The sequence below is a fragment of the Microtus pennsylvanicus genome, chromosome 3, assembly GCF_037038515.1.
Source record: "Microtus pennsylvanicus isolate mMicPen1 chromosome 3, mMicPen1.hap1, whole genome shotgun sequence".
NCBI classification, from domain to species: Eukaryota; Metazoa; Chordata; class Mammalia; order Rodentia; family Cricetidae; genus Microtus; species Microtus pennsylvanicus.
The window spans coordinates 90,557,350-90,582,071 of NC_134581.1; the positions used below are offsets into that span (position 1 = coordinate 90,557,350).

The 24,722-nt window shown below is 45.3% G+C and overlaps 1 protein-coding gene across 5 annotated transcripts in view; it reads left to right on the forward strand.

The window, feature by feature from the left end:
• The window catches only part of Ntm (neurotrimin), a 978,968-nt gene that overhangs the window by 265,748 nt on the left and 688,498 nt on the right, over positions 1–24,722 (forward strand). The window contains exon 2 of one of the 5 annotated variants that reach the window (XM_075966466.1): positions 23,535–23,656. The exons of 3 other annotated variants lie outside the window; for them this stretch is intronic. In XM_075966466.1, the coding sequence (XP_075822581.1) occupies positions 23,599–23,656 (58 nt within the window). In that variant the 5' untranslated portion in view covers positions 23,535–23,598. Of the gene's footprint in view, positions 1–23,534; positions 23,657–24,722 lie in introns of those variants that run through there. One more of the 5 variants, XM_075966462.1, reaches the window with a different exon arrangement.

Consider the following 24,722-nt stretch of genomic DNA (forward strand, 5'->3'; position numbering starts at 1 on the left):
ACCCTACCCCCACCTCAGTAGCCTATATATCCTGACAGCTCTACCTGATAAGTGGCACCTAAGCCTCAGGGGTGGGGCAAGTCATTGTAGGAGTGCGCCATGTTTGCCCAACCCGGCTCCCTTGCCCTCCTCATTTACAAGGAGGAAGAGCATACATATTGGTTCTTGGGGGTGATGCTGCAGGAAAACTGAGCCCTACAGATAATATCCAGAGCACTGTATTTATATAAGCAATTTATACAGCGCAGGCTACAGTCTGCTTTAAATGTAAATTTAAGTAACTTAGAAACACTGTATTAAAAACAGATTTCTGGGGGCATGGGAAGATGGCTCAGCAGTTAAGAATATTCTCTTCAGAGGATCTCTGCTCCATTCCCAACACCCATGTTGGGAAAGTCCCAACTGCCAGTCCAGTTCCAGGGGATCTGGCAACTTTTTCTGGCCTTTGTGGGCAATTGCAGTCATGTGCATATAACCCTCCCCCCCCCCCATACACATAATTAACAATGAACCAAAACCTTAAATGGTATATCTGTGCTGGGGATGTAGCTCAGTTGGTAGCTCAGTTGCCCAGCATGCATGGAGCCCTGATTCAGTCACTAGCAGCTTGTAAACTGGGCACGGTAGCCCATGCCTGTGTTGGTCTGGAATTGCTCTGGCTGAAACAGGATGGGTAAGCTTCAAGTCCTGCCTGTCCAGGTATTTTGCCCTCCATCTCTCTGCTGAAGATTAAAGTTAAGGACCATCTTCTACAAACGTAGATATTCATCCAGGCTTTGATGCTAAACAGCAAGACAACAGTCTTGAACACTCTTTTTGAACTCAGTTACAATCTCATATGAAAAATCTACCAGGAAATGACTGCATAAGCAAAGCTGCAATAATTGCAATAGCAGTGGACACGCTAATGTGGAAGGAGGAAAATTATGGAGAGTTCCAACCCCTAGACAAAGACTGCAGAGAGGAGAACTAGCCTTTTCCAGGGATGGAGGTCCCTTATTGATTGTCCAACTCAGAGTGGTCAGTCTTGAAATCATATTCATTTATGCAAAAAAACCTCAGGAGGTTTAATTTATATATTTTGTACATACATACATATATATGCATATATGTTTAAATACCAATAATAATCAAAGAAAAAAGAAGCCATCAACTTGAGAGTGGAGGGTGATGGAGGAATTTGAGGGAAGGAAGCTGGGAGCGTAGAGGGAGGAAAATAGTATATTTCTATATCACTTAAAAACTTGAAATATTTAAAACCAAGAAACAACAACAAAAGCAAAAATAATTTACCGAAGTGGGAGGTTGCAGGGAAACTGGGTAACAGACCAAAGGGGATTAAAATATAAGACCTCTAAAAAATTTTAAAACTCATCGTAATGATAAAAACAGCAACAACAACATCAACAACTCAGTCCCTGTTCACTGTCCCAACAGCTATAGAGAGCCCTGTGCCACAGAGAGTTTGGGTCATTTCTCCAGGTCATCCTACCGGAGAAGAGTGAAGCTGAGGTTTGACACCAAGCCACACGGACCTCACTACTTCTGCTTTCTTCTATTTCTTCTTTGCTAACAATTATTAAACTATTAGCCACTGCAGTGGATGCAGAAGGTTCTAGACTGTTTCAATGTTTGTTGTCATTGAGCTAATTACTTACATAACATTTAAAGTGAAAAGTACTACTATTGCCATTTCCCCCCTTTCCTTTGTTGGTTTAGAGATTGGCTGGAAAGTTGCTGACTAGACCCTGCTCTCTCTGCTGGGAGAATGTTTCCTCCCAAGAAAATGATATTTTATCACACAGGGTTTGGTAGTTTAAATGGAAATGCTTCCTACTTAGAAGTTACAAATAATAAATATACACACACACACGTGTGTGTGTGTGTGTATGTATGTATGTGTGTGTGTGTATGTATATGTATGTATGTGTGTGTATAAAGAACTTGTAAAAACACACACACTACCTTTCATATAACAGCACAGACAGTCTACCTGGTGAGTCAGACACTGATACTCAGCTCTCATAGAGCCTGGAATCGCAGGAATCATTTCTCTGTAAAACCAAGAAAGGAGACAAGAAGATTGTCTTTCTGCTCCCTGGCTCTGCCCCAGCTCCTGCTACCCTGGGAGTTCTCTGGCCTCCTGGGGAGGAATTGGCAACTCTCCCAAGCAGGAGGCCTGGCTCCACCTTTAGCTCCTTTGCCCCAGAGGATGCAGGCTGCTGAAGACTCTGACTGTCTTCCTGTTTTCTTTGCTTCTGTGATCTCCTGCTGCTTCTGTAACCTCCTCCTTGGCAGCTGGGAAGAATATAATCTTCAAAAGGCTTCCTTAAGCCAGAGAGAAGAAGGAGGCCAAATGGAGGCAGCAACACTTCCTGATGCTCGGAGGATAAACACTTGCACCTCGTTTTTGTGACAATAAGACAAAGCGGAGAAGCAGAAATGGGTTCGGGAAAGGTTCCTTTCTGCCTGTCTGAAAACAGCAAGTTTCCTTCTAATTCTTTGAAGGCCAAGTTCAGCAAGGAAATTATCCTTCCCCGTAGAAGATCCCTGCAGGCTCTGATAAGCCATATTTTGGTGTTGCTTGAACCATGGGGCTGACCTAATTTGCCATTTTTTTTGTCTTGTTAATGAGGCTAACTCTACCCCACTGTTTTGGAAAAGATACCCGGTTACCAGCACAGTGACACGTGACACAGGAGTCCAGAGGCCACATTTGCTTTATGCCACTCCGCGGGTGACTTCAATTAAGTGCTGTGTCTCTGAAGCTAGTCCTCTTCTCCTCAATATGGAAATTACCTGGGATGGTCTTAAAATGCTGGCGATGTCCTTGCCCCCCCCCTCCTCACTGCCGAACTATGAAATCAGAATTTCTGGGAGGGGCCAGGGCACAGGATTGTTTAGAATCTAAAAGGCGAACGCGTCTATAAAAAATGGGCTCAGGAGGCATTCCCTTACAGTTCCCCAAGGCTGTAGATGTTTTTATTCTTTGCTATTTGGGTTCTTTTAAATTTTTGCTCTTTCGGGGGCCCACCAACTAGCTCCCAAAAACCCAGACAGGGAGTCTTAGTCTTACTTACAAATGCCAGGCCTGAGATTGGCTTGTTTCTTGCCAGTGTTTCTTACTGTAAATTACCCCACCTACATTTTGCCACTGGGTTTTTCCTTTTCTTACTTCTGTATATCTTAATTTCACTATTAATCTGTGGCTGGCCCCTGATGTCCTCCTCTCTTTATTCTCTGTTGCTCCTTCACCTCTCCTATTTATTCCGTCTGCCTGCTAGTTGGGCCTATTCTTTCTCCTGTCTCGCTATTAGCTGGTCAGCTCTTTGTTAGACCATCGGGTGTTTTAGACAGGCAAAGAATCACAGCTTCGCAGAGTTAAACAAACGCAGCACAAAGGCAACACATCCTTTACATCGTTAAATGAACATTCCAGAGCATGAGCAAATGTAACACACCTTAAAATAATATTTCACAACACAAGGCATCTGATGTTCACCTGCTCTTCGGCTGCCAGGCTATGACATACACTCCTTGCCCTTTCCAGATAAGAAATCCCAGAACTGTGCTCACTGTACCCAGGGAATCACGGGAATGTGTTGTTCGAGACTTGAAATTGTTTTTACACATGAAAATGAAACAAGAATATTGTTTGGGCCATGTGGGGATGGATTCTGGCACTAGGGAGGGAGAGGTAAGATTATCTCCAGTTGAAGGCCTTTCTGGGCAAGAGAGGGAAAGGGAGGTGTGGAGAGAGAGAGAGAGAGAGAGAGAGAGAGAGAGAGAGAGAGAGAGAGAGAGAGAGAGGGAGAGAAGGGGGGTTTCTCTGCTTGGTTACCACTTTAGAACAATAACGGTGCCAACACTGGCCTCCTGGCTCTGGTTCAATAGCTTTCATCCAAATGCTTGGGAACAGGCCTTTTTAAGATTGCAGCTTTTTCTCAGGTTTTAGAATATCTGCGTATGTGAGAGCTGTCTTAGGGAGGGGACCCATGTCAAAATATAATCTTGTTTGTCCTTCTGGTGCCCCTTTTGCACCTAGCCCGAGGCCCCTGTTTTCAGCGTGGTGGAGCGTTGTCTGCAGCACTTGATGGCCCTCCCCGGGGTCAGCTGCGGGATGTTTCCACTTGCGCTGCCAGCATTCAAGATGCTTTGGATTGGGGAGCATTAACATCTTAAACTGGAGATGTTTTACCAGTCATTTCTCCGTCAGACTTTCGGTCTACATTCAGGTCAACATGGTGGTGGCACTGGTAGTGACAGTGACCATGGCCATGGTGATGTTTTCCTGCTGATCTAAACCCTGGAACTCTGGGAAAGGTAGACCTAGCTTTTGATAGAGGGCCAGAGTTTCCCTTCCTCCATGGTGCTCCAGGCATCTGTGACTTCGCAGAGCCTTTTGGTTGTTTTATTTATTTTTTCATTCATAAAAATGAAGACATGAAGAAGATTGGAGGTTATCAAAGCTATTTCACAGTGAAACGCTTTAAAAGGGAATCAGACAGAATCGAATTTCTCTGGCTCTCAGCAGAAATAGTGTGAGGTTCCCCATCCCAGACGACTGCCAATCTTAGATCTAGGGTGAGACGAGAGGGGAAAGAAGAGCTGGGTCTCTTCTGCTGGCACTTGTCTGGGTACCCCGGCCCATTAACCTCCCTTCTTCCTCAGTGGGGAGGCACAGGATTGGGCTGCCAGCTCCATTTGGGGAGTACGAGGGATGGTAGAGAAAGAGTTGGTGGTACGTTTGAGTGGTACACCACGTGCCAGGCAATGCTGTAGGCTTCTTAACTTGACCGTTCTTATATCAGAGCAACAGGCTCTGACAAAGTTTCCAGCAGGAACTTTAGAGACATAAACTCTAACCGTTTTTGAAGCTGACTAGATGGAATGACTGGAGGAGAATGTTGAAAATGAGCCCGACAAATAGGAAGCGAGAGATGGAAGGAAAGGCTAGAAGACCCCCCTGGGAGTTGCTGAAAACAACCAGGAGTGCTAGGATGGCCAAGCAGCTTGCCGCTGAGTCAGAGTTTGCTTCCAGAACCCACGGAAAGAGCTAGAGCCACTTGTCTAAAGAATGACAGTTTGGGACGGCGGGGGAACTGACTCTGGCGCAGACGAAACAATGTAAAAACTCCCATAAACTCAGGTATCGTTCTGGAATTAATGGAGGACAAATTGGATGTGCCGTTAACTTAAACACCCATCTGCTCACATCCTCAGAGCCCGTAATGGAGGGGCTAATTAGTCGTCGCTATCCCTATAGCCGCAGGGGGCTAACCGCATTCCCTGGAGTATTGATACACACAGCGTGTTCTGCTTTCTATTCAGACACCTGGGCTAGAGGGGAGAGGAGGAGAGCAATGGAGATGGCCCATTCTGGGGACTTCCAAAAGTTCGGAAGGTGTAGCAACGATTTCTATGTCTTCATTCTGACCTTTCAGAAAGATAGAGTTTAGAAATCTCCAAACCAATTCAATTTTCTCTAATATTTTTTCTCACGATTTCAACAAATATTGCTTTATACTGGCTATCCAATGACTGCTTCATCCTCTCCCCCAACCCCACCCCCATCTCCTGACTCTACTTCCCCACCGACAGTTCTGTGGGTCTCAGTTACATGAAGTTTTAATGCAGCGCTCCGTTTTAATCGCTTCTTAATTAAGTCAAGCGACGGCTCCATCTCCAGAATCCTTTCCAGAGGGCTTAATCTTGCTTCTGCTCAAAATTAATACTTTACATTTCGTATTTAAAAGACACGATGAAGGCTGAAAGGGGGCTACAAGAGGAAGGGAATGAGAAAAATGGTTGCAGGGGAAGCAGAGCAGAATTCGGCTTCTATCAGAGTCTTTCTGACTTTTGCCGTCTTTTTTCAGCTGTGACATTCACTGTAGCAAAACAAAATGTGGAAGAAGATGATTAAATGGTACAACTCAGAATGAATTTAGGGGTGACTCTACCAACAGGAGTACCTGATGATACGACACTTCCCAGGAGCCCACCTGGCCCCACACCGGGGAAGGGGGCGGGGGTTGCCGGAAGCCTTCCAATGCCTCTGTGTACCAAAACTGTGTGCACCACAAGAATGAAAGACACAAGAGACCAATGCTGATAATGATGTGGAGGGATTGTAAGGATCTGTTCTTTCCGAGACCACAGAGTCCCTGGAGCCTATGATCAGCTCTTGATCTCCACGGTGTTGTATAGAAGCCTGAGGTCACCCACACCCTGAGATGACAGCAAACCTACCTCGCCAGAAGCAGGCGCAACACCTCTGGTCCCTTCTCCCACCCTGTCTATTACCCTATGCACTCACAGTCTTCCATTATGCTGCTACACATACAAAAGCAAAATGTAGCAGGGGTGAAATAGGTGCTGCCAGGCCGAGCTAGTTCTGAGTGTGTGCAAGGAGCCGTCACAGTGGATCCAGGGGTCCTCAGACCTGGGCTCTTGGTGGGACCCTAAAGAGGTGCTCTGCCCAAGACAAGTACTAGTATACGACCTTGCAGTTGCCCATAGTCTGGCATATTCTAAACTTCCTTGATATTGATTTTTACATTTTTATTGCACACCATTTATTTGTTTATTCATTTATTTAGTGTTGGAAGATTTGTGGGTATGCCATGGTCCATACGGAGGTCAGAGAACAACCTGGGGTTTGGTTCTCTTCTTCCACCATCACGCTCTCAGGGATCAAATTCAGGTTGTTATCCTCAGCAGCCCATGCCTTTAGTGACCGAGCCGTCTCGCTGGCCCTTGATGGTGATTTGTAGTAAGATGTCTTTGTCCAGTCTCTCAAGAGGATGCAGAGTGGGTGGGGAAAATCTTCCGAGAGGCAAAGGAACTAGACAGTTTGTGCTATGACTTTGGAAAATACGCAGAAAGTCACTTGCAATCCTGCCGGGCAATTACTTCTCTGTATTCCCAGCCTCCCCTCATCTATGTCCGCCTGTGGAGATTAATGTGCCCCAGGAGAAAAGAAGGCCCATAGGAAGTTGATGCACTCAGAGGTACCAGCTAGACGGAGTCCTTTACCATTTACCTGTCCATACAGGATAGGTGAATGTATGCAATCATAGCTGAATAAGCGATGCAGGTGATAAAGCTGAGCACATGGTATGCAGGTCATTCCTGAATACGTATCTCAGGGGATCACAACTTCGTGTGTGATATGTGTGTGTCCATACCTAACACAGGGTATGTGTGATCAAATCTGAACTTGGGGTACATGAAATCACCCTTGAATGGTGGTATATGAATCATATCTGAGCATGCGGTATGCTCGATTGCAACTGGATGTGCAGTGTTATATATGATCACACCTGAACTTCTCACATAGGCACTACTCTTAACACATGGTCCAGCTGATCACACCTGAACTTGAGGCTCCAGCAGGATGTAGCTGATGCAGTCCCAGGATGTCTCCTCCTTCCTTTCATCGCTAGCTGGTTGTCTCCTCAGCATTAGCTTCACAATTCACAAATGGTCTGACGGGTTTCCACCACTAAGCCTGACCTGAGACTTAAAGGGAACCTGGGTATAACTTCCCCTACTTCTTTCTCTCAACACCTATCAACATGACAAAGTTGATTTAAAATTAGATGTTTCCAATTCTGATAGAGAGATGTGAATTTCTTTTTCTTCGGGAGACAATGTGGAATTCCAGTATGCCCGTGTAACTCAGACTTTCTGATGGGGTGGAAAGTCACAGCTGACTTCATTTTGTTTACACGTCACTCCAAACTACCAAATGCTGCTTCTGAAGTGGACGGGCTCATATGATCTACAAATTTGCACTGTGCTAGCCTTGGTGGCTGTCAGGGGGTAGGAGGCAGGTTGTGCTCTAGAGCCATGGATTAGACCCGACTGTGCTCCAGGCCCTATTTTAAGTACATTATTCACAGAAAATGAACCACACAATAAAGCTGAGGCTATTATAGTCATGTCATTGTTAGAAAAACTGATATACAGAGAGGTGAAGCGGCCACGTCAAGGTTGTAGGGGAGTGCACAGTTTGTTCTCAACGGCAAAGTCAGGGGCCTCAGAGCTGTGAGTGGCTGCTGCTGCTTAGCGAGACTGTCCACTCAGGTGCTGCTTCCTCTTCTCTAAGCAGCACAGTCCCCTCCAGCTACACAGCTGTGTCTGGAGAGAGGACAGAGGTGGCAGGCACCGGGGAAGCAAGGGTGAAAGACCATTCTCCATCAGCATCACCCTCCCACCAAAACCTAACTGCTGACTGCACAGAGCAGTTCTGGTGATGAAACAAACCATGGGACAAGCTTTTCTTCTTTCCCCTCAAGCTAGGACATCCTCTTCTCATGGACACTCAGTTTAGAATTCATCTCTGCCTCTATCCAATCAAGCACTTTTTAGTCTCTGTGCTTTTAGGTCTGTACTCTTGTGTGTGCGAATACACACATGTAGACCTTCTGCATGGTGGGTAGATTGTGTTTTATAAAATATTTGTGCTCAGTAGAGTCCTCCTTAATTTCCAAGGGACGCTCCAGGACCTTTCTTGGAAGGTGCAATGCCTGCCTTTCATGCCATTCTTTCAAATGGACCAGAAAACCCAGACACTGAGTTATATGAATATGCTGAATGAATAGCTGAGATTGGGGGTTGGATCATGATCACAACATCATCTCTTACATCAAAGAAGTCTGTGATGCTTGGGCCCTGCAATGAGAGACACAAAGACTTGGATTCTAGCTAGGAAACTTGAGTGTGAAACCCTAGACCAGACTTCACCACAGACACACGTTAAAGAAGCACACGTGTGAAAGGTTTTGAAAGTTCATTGTAGAGTTGGTACAGAGCTTTTGAAAAAAAAAAGAGGCCTATTTCATGGGCATCCTTCAAAGGAGCGTGTACAGTTGATCATCTGAGACAGGGATCAGAAAACTGTGTCTCGTGGGCCAAATCTAGGCCATCACTTGTTCTTGCAAGCTTAGTTTTATGGGAACACAGTATTTTATGAGAATACTCAATTCTTTTACCCAGAGCCTATGGCTGCTTTCATGTTATACCAGATGTCAGTCAGCTTTTCATCACTGTGATGAAATGCCGGAGCAAATCAACTTAAAGAAGAAAACATTGTTTTTGTCTCATGGTTTCAAAGGTTTCAATCCTTGGTCAGCTGGCTCTATTGCTTTTAGGCTGAAGTGAGACAGAATATCATGGCAGGAAACACGTCTTTGTGTGGTAGGGACAAATCTGCTTGTGTCCTGGAGGCCTGGAAGGAGAGAAAGAAAGAGCAGGGGGTGAGGAAGAGGCAAGGGGCAAGCTAGTCTCTTCCAGGGCAAATCTGAGGCATACTTCCGCCAACTGCTCCCAGCTTCCAGTGTCTACCACTGCCCAATATAACACACATTGCAATACCTTCGTTGGATTCAGTCACCTGAGGTCAGAGCCCTGGGTGGAACACACCCTCCCAGCGTGTCAGCTGACAGCCAAGCCTTCAACCCAAGGTCCTTAGAGGTTGTTTCAGATCAATGCAGAACTCTAGCAGAGAATAGTTATGAGAAAACAGGACCATGAGGCCCACCAGCCCAAGTAGATATTGCCTGACCCCTTTATCTGCTTCTATTTTTGACTCATACAGTTCTCTAACTTTTAAATTTCTAAAACTTTTACACACACACACTGCCCAGTACCATAACCCATTTTCTTTCTCACAAATCCTTCTTACAAATACCATCTGAGAAGAGGTGCTCTGAACACATTGCTGTAAATGGGACATTTTTCTAGAATTCTGTGCACCATCACCTACTTGATGGTGGATTTTGGACCAAGCTACAGTCTTTGTATTATACTTTATCTTCTTAGGTTGCTTTTTATCATTCATTGTATGTGGTGTCTCACTTGGAATCTCTTTGCCAAGTCCTGTGATTTGGCCAGAAATTGCTGAGGAGAAGTGACAACCATCAGACAGCGCCCAACACCTCCGACAGGAATGTATAGTGGGAAATTGAAAAGGAATGAACTCTAGAGGGGGTTTTCAGCTAAGCTTTTTCCATGTTTGGAGTTGTGTTTCAATTCTAACCCAGTAAAATACATCTCCTGGTTTCCAGTATTGATTTTTACATCATAGAAGTACTAGGGTGCGCTGTGTGGCCTAGCTACCCGCACACTGCAAGATGTGTTTGCTGAGGAACGTAGAAACTCCAAAGTCCAGGACATGCAAAAGAGGGACAGACCTGACCTGCTGTCAGGCCTTAGGATCTGCATGAAGCCCCTGGCTTTCAGATCTTAGCAAAACTGCATGACTATCCAGGTTTACCCATCTGAAATCCTCCACACTTGGGTAGTGGGATTATAGTCCCATCAACTTTCCTTCACTGAAGGTCAAATGGATCATGGGAAGGATTCCAAAAATAGCAAGGCAAGTTCTTTAGACCCAGATGTTTTGGTGATCTAGGGATTACGTGAGCTCTGAGTAAAGAAAGAAACTCAGAGCTTACCATCAAACTTGTTTGTCTTGCTGTTAAGAATTTTCCTAAGTCTGTGGGCTGACACATCTCTGGGCCAGTAGAGCATGTCAGGGATTGTGCAGTGAGTCTTTTCTGGGAACTTCATCACAAAGATGCAAATGATTGCCTTGGAAAGATCTTTTGCCTCCCAGTACAAGGGGGAAGAACCTATGCAAATCAGCTGGAGGTGTGAGCCATTAGAAATATGGACCACATGGTGTGGCAGGGATGTTTTATGCTTGGTCTGTTTGTTTCTTGTCAGATTTTAGAATTACATAAGTAATACCTACTTAGGGATAAAATTAGACCTTACCAAAATTAAAGAATTCCTACAGAATCATATAATATAAAAATGACAGAATCAGGACATAGATTCATACCTAATTTATATTGTTGTCCCACACACTTTCAGACAATAAAGCTGGGGGGAAACTAGCCTAGGTGTACCTTATAAATAAGAGGATTTTGAATTCTGGAAATGGCTGCTAAAGAAACTTTTACTTTTAAAGTAAATAATTTTTTTTAAAAGAAACATTTACTTACATTGCTTCTGAATAGTAGTCTCTCTCCTGTAACACAGGCTGACCTCCATCTTACTGTGTAGCAGAGGATGACTTTAAACTCTGAATTTTCCTGCCTCAGCCTTCCAAGTGCTGGGATGATAGGTGTGTGTTAGTATGTTCAGATGAGCAATGGTGATTTAGAACTCTATTTCACATCCATGGCCTTAATGGCCTAATCACAGCTTTGGATCTAGGTAACATGAATTTTTACCAAATGCTGCTCACCATAAAAATGCCATCTGACCTTGATTACTCACACTATAGAAATGGGGAAAAGTAAGGATGGCCAATGGAGGTCACCACTACACTTATTCCCTTGCCGTACCTATCAAATGGTATGAGAATACAAGACCTACAGTATACCACATTGGTGTGGGACCGTGGTCTGTATTCTGTCAATTATATTTTAAATAAACACTGATTGGCCAGTAGTCAGGCAGGAAGTATAAGCGGGAAAACCAGACAGGAAGTAGAGGCGGGTCAAGGAGAACAGGAGAATTCTGGGAAGAGGACACAGTCTTAGCCCAGATACAGAAGAAGCAAGATGTGATGGCCTCACTGAAAAAAGTACCGAACAATGTGGCTAGCGTATTCTAGAACAATGGGCTAATATAAGTTATAAGAATTAATAAGTAGCCTGAGCTAATGGGCCAATCGGGTTATGATTAATGTAGACCTCTGTGTGATTTCTTTGGGACTTAATGATTGTGGGAACTGGGCAGCACAAAAAAACCTTGGACAACACCACATATTTCTCTTATCACTTGTATGGGTGTTTTACCGGCCTATGTGTCTATGTACCAAATGTCTTCAGAGGTCAGAAGATGGAGTTGGATCTCCTGACACTGGAGTTAAAGATGGTTTTGAGCTGCCATGTGGATAGTAGGAATTGAACCCAGGTCCTTTGGAAGAGCAACAAGTGCTCTTAACCACTGAGCCCTCCTCCTTTCATGCCTTCTTAAGGATTATTCATGACCTGCCTTTTGGGGTGTATCCAGAAAGAGTACAAGGTGAACTAAAAATCACTCTGTGCCACATGAACTCAAATGCAAACTAGGAAAACCTGTCAAGCAACAAAGTATGAGCCAGAGAGAAAGATGTGCCCATGGGATGCCCTGATTTACCAAGCACTGTGCACATGTGTCTCCACATAGTAGATTACACTACAGCTACCGGTGTTCAGAAAAGCACAGTTGCCCAGGCTGCAGCATTCATAGATGATAGACAGTTCGCTGCACGTGATTCCTTTCCCCAAATCTTAAGTAATAATCTTAGTAATTACAACTTAGTGCACGGCACCAGTGAATGATAAGCAGAGGATTTACTTAAATCAATTAAATCTAAAGGTCACTGCATTGATAGCCATACCCAAGTAGAGCTTAGATGGGCCAAAATGCTAGGCTCCCAGAAACAATGCATTGTCTGCTTATCTATGCTGGTCTGGGAGAGTGGAAATAGGTACTGAATAGGATAAGAAATGGGCAGAACCATCCCAAGCCTCTTTCATGCCTGGGGAATGCTCCATCATTCATAATTCAGAAATGCAGAGGCTGATAATTGCCTTAATCACTAGATGAACATAACTGGAATACATGGAAATAAGCCATAAAACTCATTACTAGATAACAAGATTATATATCTTCTCTGAGGTCACACTAGAGCCTCATAAGGTCAAAAAGTTAATCACCTCCTTCAGTAGAATCTCCATCAATAAGAAACTGTGTGTGTAAGAGAGTGGTGTAAATCTTTGTAGGGCCCATAGAAAGACCAGGAGGTAAAGGGAAGGAGATGACAGTTTATAAACAGTCAATTGCTGTGGGATCATCCTTTCGTATGTTGTGAATATGAATTTCTCCCTTGAGTTAATAATAAAGCTGTTTGACCAATGACCAGGCAGGACAGAGTTAGGTGAAACAATCAGACAGAGGACTGTGATGAGGAAGAGCAGAGTGAGGTTGATGTGAGCCAGATACCTAAGAAGCATGATGCCAGAGGGCCAGTAAAGCCATGAACACATGGCAATACATAGATTAGTAGAAATGGGTTGACTTAAATGTAAGAGCTAGTTAGTAATAAGCCTGGATTATCCAGCAAACAATATGTAATTAATGTAAGCTTTTGTGTGTTTATTTATGACTGAGCTGCCAGGACAAAAAAAAAAAACCAAAAACCTCCACCCTCAATTATGTCAATCATTAGGTACTTTTCTTTCTTTTCATTCCCAAGTACTTCTGAGATATGGTTGATTGTTAAACAGCTTGCATTATAATGTTGACAGTTCCCAGGCTGATTCCTCTCCCTTCCTTATGATGGATGAGATTCTGGTAACCATGACAAGGGGCCAATCATGGCAGGGCTTATGGCTCTAGGGTCTGAGGAGACAATATTTGCTCCATTGGCCCAATGCAGTGAACCACAGTTATCTAGGAAGTAATTGTAGGCCTTACTGTTCGTATGTCCTCAGGCTTGACGATGTAGGAATAGGGTTGATGGAGATGTTCCTCTGTCTACAGTAGCAGCTCTGAACCTTCCTAAGGCTGTGACCCTTTAATATAGCTCCTCATGTTGTGGTGACCCCCAACATAAAATTATTTTTGTTGCTACTTCATAACTAAATTTGCTACTGTTAATGAGTCATAATGCAAACATCTGTGTTTTTCTGATGGTCTTAGGTAATCCCTGTGAAAGGGTCATTCAGCCCGCAAGGGGTCATGAGCCACAAGTTGAGACATGCTTGTCTACAGTCATCCAGGCTGTTCACAGTGCAGTAAGAACCATGATGGATATTAGGGAATTAGTTCATTAAGAAGGAAAGTCAGAGGGAAAAAAAGACACTTTCTTGAAGATGGAAATTTTGGGTTCCTCCTAACTTTGTGGGCTACATCTTTGCTGTTGTGCTAGACAATATGTACAGCCTTAGAGTTAGATGGATTGATTCTGGCCCAAAGGCCATGTGACTGTTCCATTGCCATTCTTATCTGATGGTGATGGTCCACAATCATTCTCTGTCCAGACTTCTGGACCAGCCTTGCTCCATAGCTTCTAAGAATCCAGTCTTGCTTATAACTCTAGATCCCACCCCTTCAATTCTCAGCAGAGACTAAAAGTACAAGAGTGGTAATTGTGCCTACAATTCTAATTAATTTCAAGTTAGGGCAGGATGATCATCTGAGCCCAGAGATTGAAGGTCAGCCTGGGCAACACAGTAAGACCCTATCTGAAAACAAACCAAGAAGATGGTAGAGCAAAATCTTAAGACCGGCAAAAGGATATTTATAAAAGTAAAAATAAGCAAGCGTGCCTGGCTCACTGACTAGTCTCAAATATAGATATCACTACCATCACCACCACCACCACTACCTCCACCACCTCCATCACCACCAGCACCACCACGACTACCACCTCCACCTCCATCCCAACTACCACCATCACTATCATCACCTCCTCCATCACCACCTCCATCTCCACCACTATCACCATCACCAGCAGCAGCAGCAGGAGCAGCAGCAGCACTGTGTTGACTAGGATAAGGGGAGGCATCATGATGAGCTATTTTTGTCATTGCTATGGCCCTTCTGGAGGAAAGGAGAACAAAAAATGAGAACAGAGAAACAAACAAACAAACAAACCCCCCTTGAATTTCTAAAGACACAAACGACTGGGAAAGTCAGATATTTAATTCCAAGGAAATAAGGCATATACCCCACCCCCACCTCCTTCCTTCGGACAATGAACAAGTTACTGTTTGGGGACAAGGTGATGCCAGTCCCAGCTCGAGCTACTTGTAGACATTTAGATCTTTTAATCATCAGTAAAGCAAATGTAAATTCAAACTACTGATAGGAGTTCTTATATTCTTTTTTCTTGTTGTTTCTTGGTATATGGGGGTTCCCAAATCCACAGATGAGAAACGCTATCATTGTTAAGTTGACTAAATAAGAAATCCTAGTTTCAGGATTTTGCTACTGCCAGCTCCTATAGGAAGTATTTTCTTTAAGTTTGCTTTATAGGAACAATTTAAATAAAGCTTTCCAATACCCATTTACGGAGGATTTATTTTGATAGATACTGTGTAGGTGGTTATTGCAGAATTAATCCTCAATAAACATGTTTTTATTAATCATTTGGTTTTCATTTAACACACGGCAACCAACATATAAATTCCACTCATGTATAGTTAGTTGAAAAACAAGTTGAATAAATATCAACCCGTTATTAAAAACACTTACGGAGAATTAACTACTCGTTACTACGTTCACTCAAATCAATTGGACATAGTCAAACACTGAATTTTAAGTGAGAGTCCCTGGCAGATGCTGTGAAATAAAGCTTATTTAGTGGTGTTGGAAGGATTCTTGGGTATATATTCATCTTGGGACCAGTAAATTTAAATTTTTGCCTCCGAAGCTGGGAATAACTAAAGAGAACATAAAAAGGGAAATGGAGTCCACCAGGATGAGGTGTGTAGGTCAGCTCACCAGCTGTGCTGTTCTGAGGAAGTTTGAGAGTGGCTGGATCCATGCCCAGAGCAGTTGGGAGCAGCCTCCACAAGGGCAGAAGTAGGCACTCGTCCATAGGAATCCTTAGCGCCTGGGACACAGAAGTGTCCCTGAGTTGCGTGAATGAATTTGTGATCATCGGCGGATGACAGCCTCGCTAACACTAGCATCCTCCGTAAACTAGGACTGGGAGAGAACATTGACCTTGTAAGGCTTCTGTGCGCACCAGACAGAATAAGAATAGACATGAAAGGACGCCGCAAGGTGCAGCGCATGAATAGGGTTGCTGGGGCTGTGACTTTCTTCAATGAGGAGGCTTCAGCTACTCCCACAGTTTCTCATGAGGTCTTGGCTGCCAGATGCACTTATTGAGAACTTTGGAGTCTGAAGAATATGTCGATGTCCACTGTCCACAAACCAAAACGGTGCTCAAGCCCACAGTACATACAGACAAACAAGAGTCTCAGGGTTCACCTCCGTTAAGTCCACCAACAGCATCATCAAATACATAGCCTACACCCCAGGCAGGAGGACAGCTGACCCGGCTTAGCTCAGCAAAGAGGTAGAATGGGCTGTGAGCCAGAGACTTGAAGAGCATCCTTCAAATTCCCCTAATGGCTCCATGGAGTCAGAATTCTCAGGCTAGAGGCTCTGGGGGCATAGTGTGGTCCAGCATACCCTGCTTTGGGGGCTGGATAACCTGCAGGAAGAAGCTAGAAGCAGATCTACTTTCTCAACAAGAAAATATCAGATGGGAACATGACTCTTGGTGTTTGCTTTTCAAGGAGCCTTGCTGCAATCATGCAGTAAGTCTCACATGTCAAGGAGCCCTGCTGCAACCATGCAGTAAGCCTCGCTACGCTGGCACTGAGCTGCAAACACTCACCTTCAGGCAGCCCCTTGGAATGTAGCCTGCTATAAAATTTCATCTCTGACTGTCAAGGCATATTGCTTAGAGGAACAACCTTCTTAACATCTCACGAACATCCCCATCAAGCACATGTCAGGGACTTCAGCCCTGCTAGCCCACACCTCTGCTCTCCATCAACATTTATCTAACAACAGCCCTGCTTGCAACATCATCCCCACCCATCCACCATGAAAGTTCTGCAGATATTTGTCAGGCTTTGGAGAACACAGATCTTAGCCACCCTGTTCACGTTGGTGCAGCTTATGTGCGGTCAGAGCCAACTGGTTCTAGAAAAAAGTCAGGAAAGACAGAGAACTCTTCCAGCCAGCGTCTTCTTCCTTCCCTTGCTCGGAAGGTGTTCTCCTCTTTCTCCCTCTTGTTCATTCTATCTCCTCTATCTACCATCACACTTATCCTTAAGGAGCCATTGTGGGATGTCAGAATGACAACTTCATAGCTATTCTGCTCCTTCTGGAGGACAAACACTATAGCCTGGTGGCCCCAGGGGAAGGGCAAGGCTAGCGAGCTGACTGCAGGTATGGAGGTCTCATAAATTTCGAAGCCTGCCTTTGCTTTGCTTTGTGATCAACAGTCACAGCGGGGCCTCTATGTTTTACTGTATGAACAAGCTCAGAGGGAGTGAGGAAATAAGGGCTTCTAGCTCTTTCTGTCCCTCGCCACAGCCACCTGGCTGAGGGCCCTTTAATCAGCACACGGCCTCTTCCAGCTGCTCCCAATCCGGAGCTGCACGAAGTACACGTTTCGTCTATGGAAAGGTAAAACCTGTGGTTCCTACCTGAGTGTCCTGGGGAAAGAGCCCAGGGCATTTACTCACCCGCCGGTGTGGAGTCTAGCAGGGCTCCAGGGGGAGAATGCAGAGTGGAACAGTGCCGATCTAGACTCTCTTTGAGACTGGTGTGTGGGGTGACCAAGATGTTTGATTGACAAGATGTTTGCTCGAAGGAACTCCATAAATTATCTCGGGATGTTACCACCTCTAGGTAGGTAGGTTGTTCAAAGGAGGTGTTTGTTAAGTATTTGGTAATTAAGTGTACTACGCCTTTCTCTATCAGAAGCAATAACAGTCTTTGGCCCCTGCCTGTCAAGTGGGGGCAGTTGCTCACTGATGGATTCCACAGACGGACAGCTCTTGCATGCTGAACCCGGTGTGATTCCTGTCTTCAGAAAGCAGTTTGGTTAGATCAAGGGATTTACGTATGAAAAAGAATCTTCTGGCAACAGGAGAGAGAGGAATGAGGACACCGTCCTTTCCTTTTGGTTGTGGTGGCACCTGTCCTAGAAAATTGTCTCTTTGAGAGCTAGGAATTTGAGGGGCATATAGGCTCCATTACACTGCCATTACTCTCTGTATCTTGTCACCCAGGCGCCATCCCTCATGGAAGCTTTGGAACTGCAGGTGCCTGTGTCCTGCTTTTAGATCCTGAGTAGACCGGAGTGACAGACACCAGAGCACGGCATTTCTCATGTAATGTGCGGTGAATGCTGAGATCCACTCAGCCCAGCAATCCAACAGCTATAGAGGAAAGTGGGCCTCTGCTTCTCAGATTCTCCCAAGACTTTGGTTACTAGCCTGACCATTTTCTGTGTTTTAAAAAAACAGTTTTCAGACATTTGTCAAGTGGTTAAGGAGCAGACATTAGTGGAATCTTAAAATGGCACCTTTGCTTTCTTTGAAGACACTGCCCAGAAAATGGAGTATAGGAAGCAAGCAAGGTCAGCCTTCCAGAGGCTTCCAGAACCGTAGGAACTTGCTGGTTTCGCGGGTTCTATGCAGATGGCTGACTGATTTTGAACCCTCCACTGTTAGGGGAAATGTTCTATAGACTGTAAGTAGTTGACAGGCTGGGGGAGCATCCCCAGCTCAGGTGCGACCTCTCCTAACCCCCCACTTGGGAGTGGTGGAGAGAGAAAGGGTAAGCTGAAGGGACAGACACCGACACCCCCACCCAGGTACTCAGTACAATGCTCTGCTGAGTTGCAAATATCAATAAATATACTCACTGGGACAAGAAGAACAATCTCTCACCCAGTCATGGCCTGAGCGCATCAATGAGAGAGAACAAGAGGCTGTCAGGGAAAGCCCGTTCTCCCGTGGGAGCCTCCATACAACACAGCCCAATGGCCGTTCCCTTCACAGGTGCTGGGTGGGATGAATCCTGTGACCCCTCTAGGCTTTTGCCCAACCCAGCCATCACATGTATAGCCTAACTTCACTGAAGATCTCTTCAACCACCCCAGGAGGACCACGAAGAAAGAGAAGGGAGTAAACAGGACAGGTCCATTATTTTCTCTGTGTTCTTCAGCTCCAGACTGCCCCTACCCAGGGCCTCTATCTCCCCACCCAGTTACGTTAAGGTCAGATCTCTCTCCAGATTGTGGAGAAGACGTGGGCAGGAAAGGCAGAGAGCCGTGAACCCCACTGTGCTTTAATAAGATAGGAAAAGAGATGGAAAGTGTGAGGGGTTTCACTCCTCCAGTACCCCAGCGGGGGACCAGCTGGACAGGAGATTCTAAATCTACCCCACTACCTTTGAACAGAGAGGCCTAAAAATAACTTCCCTCTAGATGGGTCAGCATCATTTTCCCACCCGCGTGGACCTAGATGGAGCCTGTGCTCACTCCTTTTCCTCTTGGCAACCCAGCATGGGGTCTTGGAGCTTTATCTCTGAAATAAGTGAATGCCTGCATACTCTGTGAGGTCATTCTTCCAACAGCATGAGTGGATGTGGTTGTTGATGGCTGATATATACTAATGAACAAAAAAAGATTTGAAAAAAAGGGCAGGGGAGGACTCAGCCCGTCGCTTGTCACAGGGGTGCTTCTGTAGATCTCAGTAATGGGGACATGCAGGCAGGCTTCTTGCTGGTAGGGTCTCAGATTCCTGATTGGAACAGAAAGGATGAGGTGTGGAGCAGAACAGGAAGAGAAAGGAATGTTGCCTGGCCCTACCCCTGAATCCATCTTTCTTTTCCTTGCTCAAGTATGGAAAAGTGCAATGATCAGATCCGCATAACTAGCCGGGTCCACAGAAAGCCCTTGATTTGCACCTAGAATTCGCCTGTTCTGCGTGTATCCGAGTCCTTTGTGTTCCACAGCCACCACAGATGTCAACACCATTTCACAGCTCTCAAAATCCGAAGAGCATCGCTGGCTGTGCAGCGGAAGGGGCTAATTGTGCTGTCCCTGGCACTCAACCTTAAGATGAAGAAGAGGGGAACACTGGAGGAGAAACCTTTTTGGTGGAAGGTGGTTTCCATGAGTGGTTCTGTTATCCCGTGTGGTGTTAGCAACCTGCAAGAAGCCGTTAGGAAGTCACCGCAGCAGTCGGGCTGACGGTGCCTTGAATGAAACAGAAGGTCGCGCGGCCCTGAGCCCCATCTGCAGAGCTTGCCCTCCCCTCAGGGTTCTGATTCTCTTGGAGAATGGAGCATCTGAGTCCAGCCTTAGATCTGGGGACAGGTCAGTGGGGAATTCCACTGCAGAATGATTGCCCTCCAAGGAGAAAAAGAGAGCAATCTTTGCTGAGGCGGGTCGGAGGCCGGGTGGCGGTCAGCAGATTGTGTTAAATGCAGCATTTCAGCAGGGATCTGTTCACAAAGGGCTAGGCTTTCTGGGAACATTCCCTGGTGTTTCATCCAGAATCTCAATGTTTTTATTCTTCTCCTTGCTCAGAGCACCCAAATAGAAACTTCCTGCCCTGCATCCTTTCCTAGCCTATGCCTGTCTCTCTCTTGCTCATAGGATGCTCTGTTTAACTCAGCATCTTCCCCACGTTGTCTCTGTGGAATGTAAGAAGGCAGGGACCATACCTTTCATCTAGTAGACCCAGTGCTATCAGAGAATGCATAGATCCATAATCCCTTATCTACAGCGCCAAATTCACAAAGGTCTAAATTCCTAAAGCTTTATCGTGATTCATTTTTGCCACAAAACCTGGGCTAAATGTTGTCAAGGTTGCAAAGGCTAAAACGTAGTGGCAGAGTGGCCAAAACCAACTCTAATAGATGTCAAGAGGGAAGGTAGGCAGAGGGCAGCAGGAGGAGCAGGCTTTGCGCCGGGCACCCTATCAGTCAGCTTCACGTCCCTACAACAAAACCCCTGATAAGGCTACTTGTCAAGTAAAGAAATATTCATCTGGATTCACAATCTCAGGGATTTGAGCCCAGGAGTGAGTGGGCCTATTGGTTGGGCCCATGGTGAGAACATAGGTTCTGGTGGGAACGCACGTCAGGGTGGTTGCTCACAACTGGAGACGGAAGTGTAGAGAGAGGCCCATAAGCCCTGCAGAGGGCACTCTTCACTAGGGACCCCCCACAGACGCTTGAAGGACCACAGAGAAAGACGCTGGGACCAGACATTTACATTCCAAACTACAACAGGGATGAAGGAAAGAGCAAGATCTGAGAAGACTCCTATTCACACTCCACAGACAAGGTGTCAGGGCTGGTTTTGTAATGGCAAAGCCTTTTATAAGGAATAATCAGTAGAGAGCTATAAACTTGGGACATATCTAGGACCGTCTGAGGAAGAAATCTTATGATTCTCGAAGGCTTGACGTTCTGTTCCATCGCTTCTCTTCTTTCTACTATACACAGAAAATTCACTCATCTCCCCAAATCTTAAAATTCTGTAAGAGATGATTCTGGACACACCACTACTTGTGATTAGGAATGTTTTTTTGAGTGAGTGAGAGAATGTTTTTATGAATAGATTTCATTTTTAAGAGTGGTTTTATGGTCTAGTAATTCTAAGGAGGAAACAGAACAGAAACTTCCCTAAGAGTCTTGTCCCCCCCCCGCCCACATACAGATGCCCTACTATGGACACCCATGGCAGAATAACGCCCTCTTGTGTTGAGTCTACATCAGCAAGGCATCTGAACCTCCTATTTGCTCTCATGCCATCGCTGGTGGAGGGAAGGCACAACATTCAGTACCTAGACTTGCCCACCAGCCTCTTCCCGTTCTCCTCCCACTCAGACTCCTAGGAAAGTTACTCAACTGCAAAGCTACAGAGTAGAGATCAAGCAGTGCAATAGACTTTCAGTGAAGCAAAGGCAGCAGAGGCAAGGATCACTCCTCAGAGAGAATCTGTAAGCCAAGGCAGAAAGTGACAAAGGAAGTCAGTGCTCTCCTTCGGGGTCCAAGGAGGGGAGGTAACACTGGACAGAAGTTTCTGGATTCTCAGTGGCCAAGAAGGCTAAGGCTCTTTATCTTCGTGGGTGCCTGAGACAGCAGAAGACCAATGTTCCGTTTTGTGGAAACATGGCCCCAAGATCAGTAGTTCTGCTCGCACGAGACTCCTTCAAAGGACCTTCCCCTGGCAGCATTCTCAATCTATCATTTCAAGCCTGGCATCCTGGTGGACCATGTGAGGCATGTGGAGTTCCCTCCTCTTCACAGATGTGGGAGCTGCAGAGAGCTGCAGGGGGTGAGGTGGCAGCTTCTCACATTGGTTGAGGTACAGAGTCAACCTTTGTCTCGTTGAATGAGTTTATAGCCTATCTTTCCTACAGGGAAAGCAAATCCAGTCATGACTTTAGTATGCTCTAGTCAACCATGGAACCTACAAGAAAACCAGATTAGTTATTTTAAAATTTAATATCCATAGTAAGAACAACTTAAAATTTAATATCCTTAGTGAGAACAATGAAGATGGCCATTCTTCTAGAGCAAAGTGTTTTTATTTATATATAGGAAAAAACAGTTCTGAGCCAAATAGTCTCACGAAGACCATGAGCCCGACTGTCTAACTTGGACCATTTCTAAGTCACACACTAATATACAGTGACTTGGTTGGAGGAGAAAGCTTTTCCTAAATACATGTGGCCATGACTGCATGTTTAGGGAGCATCCTTGGTGGGAAACAGGATGTCAGAATCGCCTTGGTCAAGAAGAATGTACTGACCTTTCTGTCCAATGCTCAACTCTGTACTATTTTCTTTAGACGGCCTCAGAGAAAGGATGGAAGACTAAAATAAAAAAAAAGAGCAAAAAGAATTGTGGTTTCCAGGCATATGAAGACGATTCTGGCAGGCCACTGACATCTGTTTTCCAATATGTGCGCGTGTTGGGATGTTTGGTAGCTCTCTCTTCTGCTATAGTGACTTGGCCATTCCTGAATACAGCTTCTCTTGGAAGCTGAGTAAAACAATCTCAGGCCACGGGAAACTGGCCATGTGAACAAGAAGTGCTTTGGGGACCAGAAGCCAAGCTAGGTGTCCTAGTGGCATCTCAAGAAAACATTCCCTTAGGATTAGGATGGGTCAGTTGGATCTTGCTTTGAGGCAGGGCACTAGGCAGTGTGGATCATGCAATAAGGAATGCTTTCATTCCAAGCAGGTCTGAGCAGTGAGCATTACCAATGATTCTGGACAGAGGGGGGAAAGAGAAGAATTCATTCAAAGATGAACCACTCTGAGTGAATCTAAGCTGGTTTGATCAGTGAGCATTACCAATGATTCTGGACAGGGGGGGAGAAGAATTCATTCAGAGATGAACCACTCAGAGTGAAAGAGAGAGAGAGAGAGAGAGAGAGAGAGAGAGAGAGAGAGAGAGAGAGAGAGAGAGAGAGAAAGGAACGGTGCCTAGAGCCAAAACTATTTAAAGAAATCCCAGACCTATTGGGTGGAAGGTCACTTTGCCTGTGGGGAGTTGAACCCTCCTGTCCCAGGCAGCCAGGCTCGCCCTGATCCTTAGTCCTTACCACTTCCATCACCTTTGACAAAAAATACTTGTGGCATTTGGTGACCTCAGTGCCACATCTGTCTGAGGGCCTTTGTGGTTGGTGCCTCTCACCCTTATTCCCTCCATGCAGAGAAGGTCAGGCAGGTTGAGGTGAGAATGGGAAAGAGGATATCAAGCAGCCTCGAAACAAAAGGAAAAAGGTGAAGGAGGCTGGGCCCCTGGGATGGGCTTCCTGTGAGATCCCGAGTTTCATTAAATATAGAAAGGTGGAATAAAAAAAATATTACTCGCTCATTGTTACAGTTTCAGAGTCAGAAGCCAGCCTTGATTTCAAAGACCTGTGTGTAATGCGATGCATGACTTTTCTCCCGTCTCTCTTTTTATAGGTAAGTGACATTTCATTCTGCTCATCCCCAAGGCAAAGTTGGATGTTTTAAAAGTGGAAAAAAAATGAGTTGCAAAAGGAACGGGGAAGGTGGGAAGAGGTGGAAATCGAGGGCCAGCACAGGTAGGTGCCTTCCTGCTTCCTTCTTCGTTTTCCACACGGACTTCAGGGGCCTTTCCCAGTGTGGGTCTGGGATGCTTTCTCCAGGACAGAAGGTCCGGGTCACGGCTTTGGCTTTGAGATGGCCTCGAATTGGTTCTTTGAAACGGGCAGGAGCTCTGATGTGCTGCACTGCCGACAGGGGATGCCTTGCTGGAGGGGGTCCAAGTTGAAAATAGCTTGGGGCAGCGTGGCCTGAGGCTGTGCCTCATTTGCTCCTCGTGTCCAGGAGCTTGAGGAGAAACCTTAGGAACCAGGGAATTCCTGCCCTGTGAAAATTGTAAGTGGGATAGAATATTCTGTACAGAAGAGAAGTTTGTGGGGAAACTGAGCTCTGGAACATTAAGAATCATTTACTTAATTTTAAGGCCAATTTCATCACCGCTGGTGTATTTTTCAATTCCCGCATGATCAGCCAGACTGAAACACTACTTATTTTCTCTTTAGCATGAAACGGGGTGATTTCAGAAAAGCTGGAGACTGATTTGCCGTTGTAATAGTGATTATATTTCCCAGTGACTCAGGGAAGGCATTCGGTTCCCAGCCTGTGCAGCCTTCCGATGCTTGGAATGCAGCCACTTCCCTGAAATTGCTGTGGACATGCGTCTTGCTCTTTCCCTTGTAAGGTGTCAGGGATCCGTTGATATAATTGAGTGATGGCTCTGTCCCATGTGGATTTGTTACTGTCCTTGAAAGAGAAAGGGAAAGAAATGTAAAGTGTCCTATTTAGCGGTCTATAAATCTAGACTGAGTATAAAAGATAGTTAAACAATTCGGTCCCTTTTAAAGTCCAGTTAAAGAAGAAAAACATAGTGCCCTGAAGAAGGCTGGGCTGGAAAGTGAGACTGCACTAGCTGCTACAATAAAGGAGGAATGAGGATTTGGGAGGAGATAAACAGGTGCTTCAACTCAAACCCAGTGCCACGCTAATACGTAACAAGCACTCTGGCAACTCAAACCCAGTGCCATGCTAATACCTAACAAGCACTCTGGCAACTCAAACCCAGTGCCACGCTAATACCTAACAAGC